General features: G+C 32.4%; 1 protein-coding gene across 7 annotated transcripts; it reads left to right on the plus strand.

Moving 5' to 3' along the window:
* Positions 1-3,527: 3,527 nt before the first annotated feature.
* Positions 3,528-12,101, plus strand: LOC140958988 (uncharacterized). Of its 7 annotated transcripts, none has more exons than XM_073416653.1 (16): positions 3,528-3,812; positions 3,975-4,107; positions 5,505-5,659; positions 5,845-5,935; positions 6,103-6,187; positions 6,490-6,574; positions 7,091-7,157; positions 8,497-8,566; positions 8,761-8,806; positions 8,903-9,149; positions 9,239-9,444; positions 9,550-9,624; positions 10,556-10,625; positions 10,753-10,833; positions 11,310-11,389; positions 11,715-12,101. In XM_073416653.1, the coding sequence occupies exons 3-16, from the start codon at positions 5,514-5,516 to the stop codon at positions 11,791-11,793; spliced, it is 1,428 nt and encodes a 475-aa protein (XP_073272754.1). In that variant the 5' UTR covers positions 3,528-3,812; positions 3,975-4,107; positions 5,505-5,513; the 3' UTR covers positions 11,794-12,101. The 7 variants fall into 7 exon arrangements, with proteins under 7 accessions (XP_073272754.1, XP_073272753.1, XP_073272752.1 ...); XM_073416657.1 differs by having other exon boundaries at positions 3,530-3,812; positions 5,505-5,629; positions 11,715-12,098; XM_073416652.1 differs by lacking the exon at positions 3,975-4,107 and having other exon boundaries at positions 5,489-5,659.
* The last annotated feature ends 5,723 nt before the right edge of the window (positions 12,102-17,824 follow it).

A 17,824-nucleotide genomic window follows, 5' to 3' on the forward strand; every position in this document is an offset into this window, starting at 1 on the left:
ACCACAGACAGGCGACGTGTTCACAGCACGTTTTGCTGATTGTCATTTTAATGAGGAAATCTTCCCAATGTTAGGGGGAGAACAGAAACATACCGAAAAAGAAATTACATGGTATGTATCATCATTGTTACATCTGGATCCAAGAACAAAACAATGTGAAAAAGATGTACAGCAAATTGTGCACTTGCAAAGAATAGCAAATCAAATACCAGATGCATTTGCAGACACAAAAGGGGTAACTAAATCATATATACATGCTGCAAATGCCCCTGCTCGAATTGAAATTCCGAAGAAACAAATTGAAGATAGTCATGATGTCATTAAACGCCTGAAGCGTGGAAGGCCAGTTGGTTCCAAGGATAAAAATCCTCGAAAAAGAAAATTCATAGAGAAACACAATGATCACAAAATAGAGAATGATGTTCCTGAAGAAACACATAATGATCACAAAATAGAGAATGATGTTCCTGAAGAAACACATGATGATGAAAATGTTTTGTCAGAACCACAAACTGACGAGAATCATGAAATCTCTATCAATTATATTAATACTGGAAAAATATGGAACCGAAAAGATATAGAAGAAATTGATGATATATTTTCTTATAATGTGGCAATCGACATCATAAATGATAATGAAGATCATGAACCAAAATCTTTTGGTGAATGTAAAAATCGGCAGGATTGGATAAAATGGAAAGATGCCATCCAGGTTGAATTGGATTCGCTAAATAAACGTAATGTTTTTGGACCTATAGTCCTTACACCTGAAGGTGTAAAACCTGTTGGATACAAATGGGTTTTTATTCGAAAGCGAAATGAGAAAAATGAAATAGTAAGATATAAAGCTCGACTTGTTGCACAAGGTTTTTCTCAAAGGCCTGGAATTGATTATGAAAAAACGTATTCTCCCGTGATGCATGCAATTACGTTTCGGTATTTGATTAGCTTGGCGGTATCTGAAAATTTAGAAATGCGTCTTATGGATGTTGTTACGGCTTACTTATATGGATCACTTTATAGTAATATATATATATGAAAATCCCTGAAAGATTTAAGATGCCTGAAGCACAAAGTTCAAAACCCAGAGAATGTTATTCTGTGAAATTACAAAGATCATTATATGGGTTAAAGCAATCTGGCCGAATGTGGTATAATCGGCTAAGTGATCACTTAATGAAAAAGGGATATGTAAATAATTCAATATGCCCTTGTGTTTTCATTAAGAAAACAACATCCGGATGCGTAATTATTGCTGTATATGTTGATGATTTAAACATCATTGGAACGAATAATGAAATTCATGAAGTTGTGTCATACTTGAAGGAAGAATTTGAAATGAAGGATCTTGGAAAAACCAAGTATTGTCTGGGTTTAGAAATTGAACAAAAAGAATATGGAATATTTGTTCACCATAAAAATTATAAATAAAAGATCCTTAAACATTTTAATATGGATAAATCAAATCCTTTAAGTACTCCAATGGTTGTTAGATCATTAAACATAGAAAAGGATCCATTCCGTCCATGTGAAGATGATGAAGATATTCTTGGTCCAGAAATACCATATTTAAGTGCTATCGGTGCCCTTATGTATCTTACAAATTGTACAAGGCCTGATATATTTTTCGCCGTAAATTTATTGGCAAGATTTAGCACATATCCAACAAAGAGACACTGGAACGGAATTAAACATATATTCCGTTATCTACGAGGAACGACAGACTTGGGACTTTTGTATTCAAAAGATGCTAATCCAAGTATAATTGGTTATGCCGATGCTGGATACTTATCTGATCCACACAAGGCACGTTCTCAAACTGGATATGTATTTACTCGTGGAGGCACTGCAATTTCTTGGCGTTCACAGAAACAAACACTTGTAACAACTTCATCAAATCATGCCGAGATTATTGCACTACATGAAGCAAGCCGTGAATGTGTGTGGTTAAAATCAATGACTCAACATATCCAAATCTCATGCGGATTATCATTCGACGAGAAGCCTGTGATACTATATGAAGATAATGCTGCATGTGTTGCTCAAATGAAATAAGGATACATAAAAAGCGACAGAACTAAACATATTCCTCCTAAGTTCTTCGCATTCACCAAGGAGCTTGAGAAGAATAAATGTATTGATGTTCGTCACATTCAATCAAGTGAAAACTCATCAGATCTCTTCACAAAGGCACTTCCTACGACAATATTCAGAAAGCACATATATAATATTGGGATGCGCAATCTACGAAATCTATGAAGAATTGTTCGTGTCGACATGAGGGGGAGTTTACGTGACTGCACTATTTTTCCCTTACTATGGTTTTTATCCCAATGGGTTTTTCCTAGTAAGGTTTTTAACGATGCAGTATAAAAACACGTAATGAAGACAATCATTATGATCATCATCACAAGGGAGAGTGTTGAAAATTTAATATTTTAATATTGAATATTTGAATATTGAATGTTGAATATTTGAATGTTGAAAATTAGGTGTTGAATATTGAAATTTGTGTGTGATGATGAAGATAATGATGTAATTTATTTTTGGATTATTTGTAAAATTTTTCCATAAATAGATATCTCATTTGTGAAGAAAATCACAATTGAGTTCAGAGAAAAATATTATAAAGTGTGTAGTGTGATAATTTTGAGAGTTTGAGATTTTTATTTTTTACCTTAAATTTTTACTTTTTCACAACAATTTGGTTATATGAGTTATGGCCCCCTGCAATCAACGAAACAAGAGTTGACAAAAAAATAATCTAACACCAAATCCAAATGTGCTCTTTAAATCTATTACTAAAATATTTTCCTTGATTCGCAATTTAATTCTATTAAATTTCGGAAATTTCTATAGTCATATTATTATTTATTATTGTAATACAATTTCAAAGACAATATTTTAAGAATTTTAAAACATTCTATAATTTGGTGATATATAATAATCATCACGGTTTATGGAATGACTACAAAATCATTATACCATCCACAATAAACAAAAAATCGAAAAAATTATTATTATAAAATACCACAAATTTATAAAACAAAAATTTAACTTATTTAGATAATTATTAATAATCTCGTAAAAAATATATATAGAGAGAGTTTTAAATTCTTTATATAATCTCTAAATTTTTCCAAAAAAATTAAATTAATACAAAAATATTATTTAAAAAACAAACATAACTATATATACATCCAATTAATACTATATATAATACAAAAGCACCTTATATTTGTAATATTTTTTTTTTGTAATTTTAGATTTGCTTAAAACACTTCATCTTATCAAACTAACTACGTGATTTTATTATATTATTCTTTATATTTTATTTCTNGTCCCTCTATTATGGACAAATTCACCAAAATTGTTTTCTATCACTATTTCTTATAATTATATTTTGATTTTTATTTAAATATAAATCAAATGAATTATAAAAAATATATTATATAAATACGCAAGACGGGGATCGATATACGAATTATTTATGATATTTGAGGACAGTTTGTATGAAAGAGACCAAACAGGTCCTAAAACATCCATAAAACAGAGGCGACTGTAGTTACTCTCGACGTCTACATCAATCCCCTTTTTTTCTCAGCCATGGAAGAAGGTGGCTGAAAACCCTAAGCTTGGTCCATCTCTCTCTCTCTGCATGCGCTAACTACTCACAAAGAGGAAGAAAAGGTCAAGTCTGCAACAATTGAAAGCCCCCATCTGGAATTAGTATCTCACTATTTCTCTGTAACCGATAGGAGGATCGGTTTCCGGCAGAGTCTGCAGTTTTGGCTAGCTCTTGTTTTTGTAAGGTAATATTTAAACATTTATTTGTCCGTTTTCTTGAGAGAATCGGGAAGGAGAGGGGTTTTCATGTTCCAAATAACGAAAATTTCAAATTAAATAAAGAGTTTTTTTTTATTTTATTTTACATATCGTATAGTGGATGGGTCAATTTGTAATTTTTATTGCAGTGCTGTAGTCCTAAAGTACCAATATCAAAGAAATGTATTGCTTTGAACTGACTGGGATGAATTTCTAGAGATTTTTTGTTGTTGGTGGTGGTGGATCAATTTGTAATCTTTATTGCAGTGCTGTAGTCCTAAGGTACCATTGATACTCAAAGAAATGTATCCGTGAACTGATTGGGATGAATTACGCGCTGTTTGTTGTGTGTAGGAGTGTGTGGCTTAAAAACTGGATTAATTTCAGATTTCCTCTCAAGTATGAGTATTCCCAGCTAACCTCAGAGTGATAATCACATCATTTTTCATCCACATCTTTTTATCCTTCGAATAAGTGATTAAGTAACTTAACATTCTTTAAATAATTTATATGGAATTACTTTTAATGTTGAATATAAAACTAAGTGTTAATTTGATTTTGTAAATGTGCTTGCTTTCATTTTAATTATCATATTTTATTTATCAATAATTGTTACGTATAAGTAGGCACTATGGCGTCTCTCGTAGGTATGGGTTACATGACCCTTACAGATTGACCACATTCCCAATTATGTTTCCATGAGACAATATCTCCTTTTGGAAAGTATAATTTGTTGTTCTTTATATCTTTATTTAAATAATACTTAATAGTCCCGGTATTCATCTCTTAAATTTATCAGAAAGTATACAGGCTGAGTTGTCGTGGGCTCTCCTTATGCTTTGATTCATGAGTACATGTCTCAAAAAATTGTAACAGGAGTTTAAGTCATGCGGACTTAGTGACGATTAGAAATGAACAACAGATATAAATGGAGTTAAGAGTAGCATCATTGTATGAAGTAGAAATGTCATCAACAAATGATAAAGTGAAGAAAATCACCAGGTCTCTTATTTCTGGATATAAATCTCTTGTTCAGCTGAAAGCATATGTGGAGACTTGAGAGCTTATGTGCTCATGTGGATCACTTGCACAAAACGTAGTCATGTTGTCTAGTAAATTCTTAGTTTCTGGTAGGGCATATAGTTGCGTTATATTTTTCTATTCATTGGGCTGCAAAGCATCTCAAGTGCCTGAAAACTCACACACTGTTCTAAAAACTGGAGATAGGAAAGAAGTGCCGACATTTGGGAAGGAAAGAAATTTCCTACTTCATCCAATTTCATCCCTTTCGTTAGTTGAAGATGATTATTCTGGGATTTGCCAGAAATTATAATTTGCGTGACTTAATAATGCTTCTCTATGCCTTGGAAATGTAAAACACACTCTTGTGAGATATTCTTGATTGATATATACAAGTGTAATGATGTAGACACGATTATTCATTTTCTTGTGCTGTGAAGCTCACAACTTTCATCACATAGTACAGCTCCTCTATGCCGTCGTGCTATGAGAAACAAACTCTTATGAAACACTCTTTATTGATATATTTGAGTACAATGATATATACATATGATTATTCCTTCTCTTTTTGCTTTTAATTTTGCTTTTATTTTCATGAAAATCTCCCTCTTTCTCATGAGTTCCTGGTGCGTAACAATTGCAGGGCGTAACAACTGCAGGGGTTAGAAATGAGCTGGAGAAGAGTAGGAAAGTCACTGCAGCAAGTGGCCGCACACACATTACTTTTCAGTTTCACTCTTTTGCTAGTTCTGAAGCTTGATCTCATAGTTACCTGCTCTTGGTGGTCTGGTTTCTTTTTCCACTTCTTCTTCACGTACTTATTCCTTTATTGTATCATTAGAGTATCTATCTGCAACTATTCTCACCATTGGATCTAGCTAAACTCTGCTATTGTCTTCATCTATATGTGATATAACCTAACTTTCTGCATAATTTTACCCAAGCAGATAAAACATGAACCTTCAAAGAAACCCCTCATGTTTGGGCATTTCTGTGCAGGGTGATCTTTTTTCCACTTTGGCTATTTCATGCAGTTGTTGCTCGAGGGAGATTCTCTCTACCTGCCCCATCTGTTCCTCATGGTCGCCATGTATGACAATACATCAAATGAGATTTTTAGGAATGTATTTATGATATCATACAACTTTGTTTGATTGGCAGAGGTTGCGTCTTTTCTGCAATATTACTAAAAATTATGAAGAATTTAAATTCTGTTTTTTCCTTCTCATTAAGTTTTGTTTTAAAACTTGTGAATAGTGGGCCCCATGCCATGCGGTGGTTGCTGTGCCACTACTCGTCGCTTTCGAACTGCTTCTTTGTATATATCTCGAGAGTACAAATGGTAAGGAAGCAAAACCTGCAGTGAATTTTAGCATGTTCTTAGTCTTAATTATAAATTGATTATCTCCATCCTTTTAATATGCAACCTCTAATGAATTTTAGCACGCTCAGTCTTACTAATAAATTGATTATCTCCATCCTTTTAATATGCAATTGTGTTAATTTTCATGAAAGCAAAAGAAAGATTTGTGCACATGCCTCTAATCCGCTCAGTCCTCTTTGTCACATATCCGAGACAATAATCTAATAATTTTCTTTAGCAGTTGCTAATGTTTTTAGTATTAACTTGTTTCCGTGGTGCAGTTAATGGTTTAGCTGCTGTGAATCTGAAAATCGTCTTCCTTCCTTTGTTGGCCTTTGAAGTTATTGTCCTTGTCGACAATTTTAGGTACAGCTTTAACTTGAGGGCTCTAGGTTTTCAGGCTGTTCCCTGGTTAAAACAAAAAACATATGTTGGGATATATAACAATAACTTGATTTATGTGCCATGATTTCCCCAGGCAAAGTATATTGGAGCTGGAGCCTGGAAACAATTATCTGAAAGAAAAAGCACTAATTAGATTCATGCACTTTGATTTTAATTTTTCATCAATATGGTAGATAAAGCATGTGGGAGCTGGAACATATTATTTTGAACAAAGTTTTAAGGGGAATACAAATTTTATTTACTTTATTTTATTGAACATTATAAATGAATGAATACAAGGGTTAAAAAAATGGCGTTTCTAATTATTTTAGGTGGATTCTGTCCCTATCTTGTGTCTATAATAAATGATCCTTGTCTAGGAAGTTTTACCATAAAATTGACAAAGAATACCATATTTTTTGACACATGATCATAATTCATTTCGAATTATCATTGATATTAGAAGTTTACTTTTTCCCTTTTGCATTGATGATACAGAATGTGCAAGGCTTTATCTGGAGATGATGAAAACATGAGTGATGAGGCAATGTGGGAGACACTTCCTGTGAGTTTATTGCTCTTCGTTGAACAGTTGCATTCTTTGTTCCTTTTAAACATTCCTACTAATCAATAGTTGACCTGTTGCTTCTATGCATCCTTTTTGCAGTCAGTGAGTAAATATAGCCAGCGAATTGGTTAGCTAATAAAATAAATTTATTTTTCCCTTAAATAGTGTGAAGAAAGTGACTAAGTTGTTAGTACATGATTTAAGATTATGCCGCTGTCATTGCATGCCTGTGCTTATCTTTTCAGAGTGGTCCATTGTGGGTAAATCATCAAAATTAACTGATAACATACTTCTTTGCCTTAGAGAAGGGTAAACAAATTTCATAATAGATGCTTTTGTCAAATATTAAGATATGTATTGGACTCTTGTCACGTCAACAAATATTCCCTAGGAAGGAGTAAGATTTGTACCTCTATAGTTTTCCCTACTTTCTCATCACCTGTAACAGATAATTGAGCTTCCACACAAACCTGGGAACTCTATATGCTGCAAAAAAAGAGCATTCTGTTTAACTGTCTCAGACTGATTGTCGAGCTGAGTTATTGCATCCACATGCTTATCTGTTATGCTTTAAAGATTGTCCACTTGGTGAAGAAATTTTGTTACTTTGTTGGTCTTTGCGGAGTAAAATATTACTTGTGTAACAAAACATTTGTATCTAGTGGAGTACTATAAAAAGTAGTATCACACACTGTATGGAGGCGTGCATGTTATGCATGCTTTTCCAGAAGTTTGAGCACTTATAGGTGCCTTGAATGTGGATTTCAAATCAAGCGGGAGAGGAAAAGGTTGGTTGTTTTCAAGTTATGTCTAAAGAACTGATGAGCACCAGTTACTGGTGGAGTTGTATGTCCAATTTCATAGCACTCACATGGATTGCGAGGACTGCCTCAGGTGGCACAGTGGATGGAAATTTTGGAATAAGTTCTTTAAAGACAGATGGAGAGTTCTGATTTGGTTTTGGTGCTTTGTTCAAATGAGTATGTTAGGAATAAAAAGAGATGAGACCGTAAGACCCCCAAATTGTCCATTTCTAAAGGATTGGAAACATGGGTTGTTTGTAAACTTTATGAAGTACCATGAACAAAAGGAGAGCTTTATCTTTTGCACTTCTTTCATGGTGCTGATGTTGGTCGCACTTTTTTTGTCGTTGTTTCTCTAGTTTAAGTCTTGTTGTCATTTCCTCTTTTGACTTTTATTTCTGCTAAACAGTTCATGAATTTAGGTCTCTTGCAGGATCTGTCCGTTTTTCTTCTTTTTTTGTATCATGGTTATATTGTATTCAGTTTACCAAGAACTTGAGGATTTATTACTAATGACAATTTACTATGGTCAGCACTTCTGGGTTGCAATCTCAATGGTTTTCTTTATTGCGGCAACTGTGTTCACTCTCCTGAAGCTGAGTGGTAAAGAACTCTCTCTTTCCTCCTCTCATGTTTTGTGTGAGTTATACAAGTCTCTGGTAGGATCTCAAAAAGAGAGAATGTTGATTGCTTTGAGTTCTTTATCAAGTTAAACTTGCTTTTGCCCTGCATACGTGCCATAATGTTTTTTCCTGGGTTATGATTTTTGTTTTTTTAAAAATATTTATACATTGCAGGTGATGTTGGTGCTTTTGGCTGGTGGGATTTGTTCATTAATTATGGGTACCTTTTCCATTTAAAAACTTTTTCTCCTTTATAATTCTTTTTGTCTGTCATTGTTTTACATGCGTGAGAGCTGGCTTATTTGTATTTCTGTAGGATCGCAGAATGCTTTGCGTTTCTTGTCTGTAAGAAATGGTCTAATCCAGTAATTCATAGAAGTGTTCAAACTAGAGAGGAAAGCTCGTCTTCTACTGGTATTAGATACCTTGATTGGAACAGTGGCTTGATTATCTCCTCTGAGGATCATTCAACGGATAGAATCTGCAGTCTGCAAGTCATTGGTGGCCATATCATGAAAATTCCTATTGTTGGTTTTCAAGTCCTCCTTTGCATGTGGCTTGAGGTATTGATTATTGCTTATGCAGACTGTAATTGGAGCAGTTGTAATGCGTGAGATTTTTTTCAACTAAATGACCATGGGCTTTGAATTAGGGAACCCCAACCAGTGCTAGAAATGTTCCACTTCCAGTTCTCTTCTCTCCTATTTTGCTAGTGCAAGGTGCTGGAGTCTTATTTGCTACATCTAGACTGGTGGAAAAAGTTGTTCTTCTATTACGAAGTGAAGCTGGCAGAGGATTATATTTTATGTACTCTGCAAGAGTTCGTGACTGCTTTGGTTTCCTGCACCATGGCTCCAGGTAGTGTATATAGACATACTATTTGATGGTAGGTTGTTTTAGATTAAAAATCATCTGGGGATGTTTCTTGTGGCAACTAAATTTAGTGTGCATTTTTATCTTCAGGCTGCTTGGTTGGTGGTCTATTGATCAAACAAGAAGAGAAGAACGGGTCCGGCTTTTCCATGATGGCATCTCAGGGTAATACTTTTGCCTTGACCATCCATCTTGCGTATAGGATCAGTTAAAAATTTGCACACACTAAATGCATTCACTTCTGTGAGTAACAATCAAGTAACTGTAGCATCCTTGATCAAACTGTTAGGAATTGTGGTCCTGGTTTAAATAACCGAAACCAATAAAAGTTGGCGAAAAATAAACACAAGAAACACAAGATTTATAGTGGTTCATTCTCTCGATGTGAGAGCTACGTTTATTTGCAGCCACTGATGCAAATTTCCAATGTAATGAAACCAATAATATAAAGAGAATTTTACAAGAACATGTCTGATCTCATAACTATTTTCTTGTGACCCATACAACACGTCATATTAGGGTTACAAATGTATGTACCAGTTTCCATAAATATCCTTAAATTAACAGTTAGACTCCATATATTGACAATATGAGTACCTCAAAAATGATATTTTGTATTATATTCTGCGAAATTTGTTGGACCATAGTAATTTGTTGAGAAATGATATCTTCATGGACGAGCAGGAATGTAAAAAGGTTCAGATACATGTAGGCATTTAACGTTTGTTAATAATTAGTAATATGCTAATTATGTTGCTAAAAATTGAACCGCTTCTGTGGTTGCATGTCTACGACTTAATAGCTATGAATTTATAGGTTTTGTCTCAGTGACCTGGTATGGTTTCATCAACTTAGTGTTACCAGTAAGGTTATGACATTATGTGAACTGCACTGGTTACTTCGACAGTTGGAACATTTTTATTATGAGTTAATTCTTACACTTCAGTTTCTTCCTTTTTTGGTCTGAACAATGCATGCTTGAGCATGGTGGTTGGTCGTTTTAGTTGCCTCGGCTGTTATATCAGCAATGAAGGTGTACAAAAGGATTCTATGGGATGACTTAACATTCTGATTGTTGCTTTTACTGATGAATCAGTTATAACACTTTTTGTGGTTATCCACCTGAGATAGTGAAGAAAATGCCTAAGAAGGATCTCGTGGAGGAGGTATATGTCACCTTTTTTTATTATAAATCTTTTGTTTCACGGTCACACTTAGCCAGGGTTTTTCTTATTGGTTTCTATCCTTGAATGTACTGCAAAATGCATCACCATTTTCGTCGTTTGTTTTTAGGTTTGGAGGCTTCAAGCAGCACTCGGTGAGCAAACCCAAATTACGAAATTCAGCCAGCAGGAGTATGAGAGACTCCAACATGTAACGATCTCAATCCTGATTTTTGGTTTTGGCACACTTGGTTATCCGTGGTCACTTATACGGTTCTTTAATTATCCTCACTCCAAGAATCTCTATGTATTCGGAAGTGTAAATTTTTTGAAGCGTGGCCGAATTTCTGCAAAACAAAAATTAATGAAAGATTACTATATAATGAGGGAGATCTCTTTATATGTTTGATGTGAGCTGCTCTGTGTTCATAGAGCGTCTCATAAAAATCTTGTTGCCATTTAAGTCATGTTTGTGGAAATGATTAATGCTTTTGGTATGTGAACTGATTTATTTTACGCACTCCTCGCGATAGAATATAAAAAATAGTGTGAAGGGTAACCATATCATTTCACTTTTAGTGAATATTGCTATTTACAGTTAAAATTTAGTATAAATTTTTTACGGTTCTCGACACAAGTGAATTTTTGTACAACCACCTTAATGGCTTGTCCTAATGCTGCTGCCAGGAAAAAATTATGTGCAGAGTCTGCTTCGAAGGAGAGATCAGTGTTGTACTTCTTCCATGCAGGCATCGCATTTTATGCAGGTAAGCTACGAAGTTGAATATTTTGCAGTATAATCTTAGGCTCCATTTGGATTCTGGAGGATTTGATTTTAAATGTCCATGGATTAAGAATTTGAAATTTTATCACTGTGATTAAAAAAAATTAGCAATATAACAGCTAAAGAATTTTAAATCCATAGATTTAGAGATTAAACAAACTTGAGTGAATTCATTTAATTGATTTGAAATCCTTTCATTCCAAATCCCTACATCCAAATGCGACTTTACTGAATCATTCCCGAAAATTTGGTCATCTTATGTGTTTTTTATTGTATACTAATGTTAAGTTTTCTTTAATTTCATACAGCACTTGTTCAGAGAAATGTAAGAAATGCCCGAGCTGTCGAATTCGCATCGAAGAGCGGTTGCCTGTGTATGATGTATAGCCGTTATATATATATCTGACATTATTGGTAAAGAGCAGAAACTTTAAAAGATGCACTGAAGTTGTAAAGCTCCAGTGATGATGGGTTTTGTTGACACAACTAACAGTAGCAAGAGACTGAACTTTGGAGATAGCACACGACTCGGTTACATAACAGTACTGCGTTGAAGGTGAAGCTGCTTTGAGTACTTGATGGCATTGTCTTATTAGCATGTTGATTTGAGGTCCATTTAAAATTGTATTTCATAATTTATTTCGTCCAAGTCCTAAACAGTATATATGTAAAAACGCGTTTCTCTTCTCCAGTATCTTTCTGATTGGCTGTTCCTTTCTCTCATAGAATTTCGCAAATATTACATATGCTTGCGAATTGGGATGATGCATCTAAAATCAATCTTATCCTAGAAATTAGCATATATCCTTAGTAAATAATTTTTTAAAATTATATAATTTATATTTGTTATCAAGTTTTCACATACGAATCATTGTTTTATATATATATTGCATATATAAATTAGTGTGCGTGTGTGTGCGTATGCGCGCGCTTAGTGTTTATATATGTATGTATATTGGACATTTCAAATTATTTTTTTTATATGATTTATCTTTAATATCAAATAGGTCGTAGTATTGAACATTTTAAATTACTTATTTTTTAAGTTTTAGAGTTGTTTTATAGTTAAATTATATACAATATTTATGCTATTTCAATTCAAAAGATCACACTATCAAATTTTGTGTATTGAATTTATAAATTTTTTTGATATATAAATTTTTTAAAAACTATTACTATGATCCGTTTTGAAATATCAAATAAAATAGTCATATACTTTAAATATATATTATGAGAGCTGATTTTGAAAGTGAAGTCAAAGAAAGATTTTAGTTCTTATTTTGGTTTCACTGTTTCTGAAAATGATTGTCAGGTTTACCTTTCTACCCTTATGTCTAAATCTTAAACATTCTTGGTAGATATTTCAAACACTACCAAATTTTGTTTATTGAATTTATAAATTTGACTGATAAAATACTTTTTTAAAAGTGTTACTAAAATTTTTATTTTTCTTATTATACCAAACTCTCCGAATTTTTGTAAGAGATTCATATTTTATGATATTATTAATATATTAAGATTCATAATTATTTATATATATTCTTCTAAATAATTTATTAAACTTTTTACTTTCAATTCTTATTTAAAAACTATAAAATATGTCAGTATTAAATTTTATATTATTATATATTTATCATGTTATTCTACTGTTGCACATATAATTATTTTTATTCATATATCTTCTTGTCATACTAAAATTTATTTAGAAACTGCACTAAAAATATAATTACAAAATAGAATTAAAATAATAAAATAATATGTAGAGAGAAAATTAAAAGGATAAAATATTTAAATATAGTATAAAGATGAATTATTTGAGAAAATTAATATAAGAGTTATATTTGATTCTTGAAGTTATATAAATTATTACAGTCAATGTATATTGTAACGATAATTCATTAGCATTTGTTAAACTATTAATTATATATTAGGTGGAATAGTTAGAGTACTAATTAATTTTATATTAGGTTAAATAAATATAAAATTTTGATATTTCATTTTTTTGCTTACAACAATTAGAATTTTACATATATATCATTATTGATTTTTATATTTGTATTGATAAGGAGGTCATTTTTATATTTTGACAATTGGAAAACATACTTATGATCCACACTTTTATAGATATATAGATATAGATAAAAAAAAATATTTTTATTATCAAACATATATTATTTTTAATATATCATTGTTATTAGATTTCCCAAAAATTGTGTAGAAAATTTCCAAACAATTAATCTAACAATCAAAATTTAAAGGATAGTAAAAAAATTTACAATAAAAAACATTGCCTTTCTTTTTACACTTTTATAAGTATAATAGATAAATATATATTATTTTAAATGTTTTTTTTCTTTTAATATTTTTAATGAAAAATATATTTTTATTCAAAACTCTATTTTTTAAATATTTTTATAAGAATTAAGAAACAAGAAAATGCTATTTCTCTAATTTATTTTTATTATCAAATATCTATTCAATTTTTACGTAACATTATTTTCAAAATTTTTATGTTGTAATTTTCTAATAAAAATAAAAACAATATTATGATTCTCATGTGTTTAATGAGTCGAAAAAATAAATACACTAATTAAATGAATAAACAATACATTAATTTCTACGTATTCAATATCCCAAATTTAACCCTAAATTTTATATATCTTTTCTATCAATGCTCATGCAATTAATATAAACAATACATAGTTTTTGGACAATGTAATAAAATCACAATTAAAAAACTTTGCTCATCATCCACACTTTTATAGTACATAGACATATAAAAGTTGTCTTTCACACCCCAACTACCATAAAAAGCACATTTCAAGTATTTTTGTTAGTTATATGATTACTCAACCAGAAACAAAATGGTCAAGTTGATTGGTTAGCTTTATCAGGTGAAGTTAGTTCCAAACATTAAGCTAGTATAATTCTAGAAGAGCACCTCAACAGGATTGGATGGTATCATCTATAAGCAATGTCTTACAATGATTGAATTCGTTGGGTGCAATAATTGTCCATGCTTGGTAAAGCGATCGAACCGTGGTGTTTGAGCTGTTGTGCGGTTTAAAAGATTTGAGTTGTACCATTACCACCAGCTATAGCTTTTGGTAAAGCTGCGAGCGCTCGGTCCTACAAATCTTATTCAAGAAAATAACTTGATCGAGTCATTCTATTCAAAATCAAATTCATCCATCCAAAAATAACCAAAAAGATGTCAGTATCCAATATCATACAAGTTACACCTAACAAGGGTGGGTGATTAAGTTCAATCATGAACCAGATAACACAGATAAATCTCAGACAGAATCAGCACCATTGGTATAATCAAAAGGATTCAACAATGAAGTCAACTTAATTCCTCCATGGAAAGCAGAATTTGTATACAGGCCCAAAGCCCCGAGAAGAAATTGGTGGCAATCTGAAGCTCCTCAATCTTAAAAAACAAAAAATATTCGGTTCCATCCTGTTCTTCTTCACTGGCTCTCGCCGGCCTTCCCAGGAAGACGCAAAACCAAGAGTATAATCCCATGAAAGCATCAACAAGAAAGCTGGGGGTACCTGTAGCATAATCCAGATTGATACTCAACCAGTAAAATCACATAAAGATTGATGGAAATTCGAGAATACCAGCCCGTCGCTCCTGCTAAAGATTGATCTTGAAGATACATGCACATTCACTGTATCTTTCTTAATGATTATAATTTGGAAATGTTTACTTTAAAGCATAAGACTTTATGTAATTTAAAAACTTGGTGATTCTACAATTTTCAAATCTGTTAAGATTGGAATTTGGACCTAACTCAACCCCAAAATCTAGCTCAAATGGGGAAGATTATCCAGACAATATATACAACTCCCAGGTATTTTATCCAACCAATGTGGGACAACTAACACACCCCTTCACGCCCAGGAATGAACATCTGGAGCGTGAAATTTACAAATGAACCAAATATGGACAGAACGGGTGACCCAATTATGAACAATCCAACACATAACGGTGGAACCTGAGCTCTGATACCATGTTAAGATTGGAACTTAACTTGGACCTAATTCAATCCTAAAAGCTAGCTCAAGGGGGGAGGATTGTCCAAAACTATATACACAACTTCCAGATATTTTATCCAACCGATGTGGGACAATTAACAAAATCAAATACTAAACGATCAATAAAGAGTACATAAGATAAATATGATGGTTCTGGCATATATGTATAAAGTTTCTAGGCCGTAAGCAATGAATATGTATATTTATATTTGCTACAACCTTTAAAATGATGAGGCACCCTAATTTCATATTCCTTCATATACACGACTCTCCATATAACCACGTGTGTACACACGTGGCAACAACGGGTGACATGTGGCGCACACGTGGCATCCATGTCACGCTTAGTTCCTTCCACGTCACCCTCGTGTAGCACTTTCATGATAATTACTGTAAAAATTTACTTAAGATCCAATTTAAGGATCCATATATTTAGCTCAAGCATGCTCAAAGTTCAAGTCAAATCAATATAATTCAAGGCTTAAACCAAGCCATGACTTCGCAAAACTCAAACCAACATACCAAGCCGCCAAGGGTTATATTTATTTATAGAGTAGGTCTCTTGTGATACGGTCACACGAATCTTTATCTGTGAGACGGGTGAACCCTACCGATATTCACAATAAAGAGTAAAATTCTTATCATAAAAAGTAATATTTTTTCATGGATGACCCAAATAAGAGATCCGTCTCACAAAATACGACCCGTGAGACCTTCTCATACAAGTTTTTGCTTTATTTTTATAGTGCAGATGCCAAGTTTCTTTCCATAATATCCAAAAACGTACATGAATAATGCATTTTTGAATTCCAAATATCTGGTATACGGATATATATCTACATATAAAACCATTTGCAATCGATCGAACCAAAAAAAAAATGTCAATATAAGGCTGCTAACTAAATATATATTTTAACATTATATCAAGTTCAATCATATGCATTACGGAAAATTAATATTAATGCTCAACAAGTATTCAAATTTTCGTATATAGATCATTAAATGAAAACAATGCAGTATTAAAATAGTATTAAAGTTCAGTTCATCCATATGTAGTATCATAACATGAAATCCAGCTACATTGCGTTAGTGCATGGTTAGAATATAATTCATGCATTCAATGCAATTTGAATACTGCATTAAAATAGTTAAACTACAGCAGTACTGCACAATGGATCCACCAAGAACTGGTTAATTTCCCGGAATCGTTATAATGTCGATGGTCATCGGCCATAACTATATATCAGTTGACATCATCGTCATTGTTCAAAGTCATATCAAGTCCAAAGATATTATTGAAATCAGAATACATAACTCGCCAATTACAAAAACAACCCAATACTACTATTTTTGTTCATCGAGTGGACGTTTTCGAGTAGCTACAATTTCGGACGATGGACCTTTGACGACGGTTTATTTATGACAATCAAGGTAAATAGCTTCATAGAAGATGCATATGTTACAGTAGATGGCCTATAAGTCAATGATTAGGTAAAGAATTTGTTGACTCAGTTGTAATAAACAATCTTTATTTTAATATATGTAAGGTCCAAAACACGACAACGTTATCCAACTGCATGCAAATCTAGAAAAAATAGAAAATGATTAATTAAATTATTTTAATTGCATTTATTAAATATGATAGGCATGTTTACATGTTCAAAATAGGTTTTTCTACTAGAATGCATAAAAAATGTTTAAAAAATTATTCGAGACGCGATCGAGGAACGGAGACCAGAGACCGTAAAGGAAAAATATTTTTATTAAATGATTATTTTTATTTATTTAATATATGGTATACTTTAAATGGTATTTTTGAAAATAATGTTTTTTGAGATGTTTTTATGCTCCGAGTCGTATTTTAAATCGGTATTTAATTTTTGACAAAAATAGAGACTTTTTGGGAACTCTACTAATATTTTTGAACAATTTTCTAAACAAAATAATTTTCCTACTATCTAATGGACCTAATGGGTCTAATATACTTAGGTTATTGGGCCTAAACTTGTACAATGTATTTTATATAACAAAGAAGGCCCCAAAATCCCACTCTACACCTTACAAACTCACGCCCACAACCTAGAAACCCTAGGATTATTTCTCCACCAGCAGCCATACACGAACACACACAAATTTCGAAGGGCTTTTCACGTGATTTTGAAGGGAATAGAGCAAGGTCTTCTCTCCGCCAACGTTCCTCGCATTGCAAATTGTTTTTCGTGCGTAAAATACACAAAGGCACGTCTTAGTCTTCATTCACTCATCGTTCATACCATATTATATGTATTGATATATGTTTGCATGAAAAATATGATACACTAGCTTATATTTTTGTTTTAATGACAAAACATGAACAAAACTAAAGTTTTCATCT

This window comes from Primulina huaijiensis, chromosome 15 (genome assembly GCF_012295235.1).
Source record: "Primulina huaijiensis isolate GDHJ02 chromosome 15, ASM1229523v2, whole genome shotgun sequence".
In the NCBI taxonomy this organism is placed as follows: domain Eukaryota; kingdom Viridiplantae; phylum Streptophyta; class Magnoliopsida; order Lamiales; family Gesneriaceae; genus Primulina; species Primulina huaijiensis.

Bases quoted from the DNA above. Each gene is read 5' to 3' on its own strand.
- LOC140958988 (XM_073416653.1), top strand. From the start codon at position 5,514: ATGAGCTGGAGAAGAGTAGGAAAGTCACTGCAGCAAGTGGCCGCACAC. The intron at 5,936-6,102 runs GTATGACAATAC...ACTTGTGAATAG, and splicing joins CTGTTCCTCATGGTCGCCAT to TGGGCCCCATGCCATGCGGT. The intron at 9,445-9,549 runs GTAGTGTATATA...TTTTATCTTCAG, and splicing joins TTCCTGCACCATGGCTCCAG to GCTGCTTGGTTGGTGGTCTA.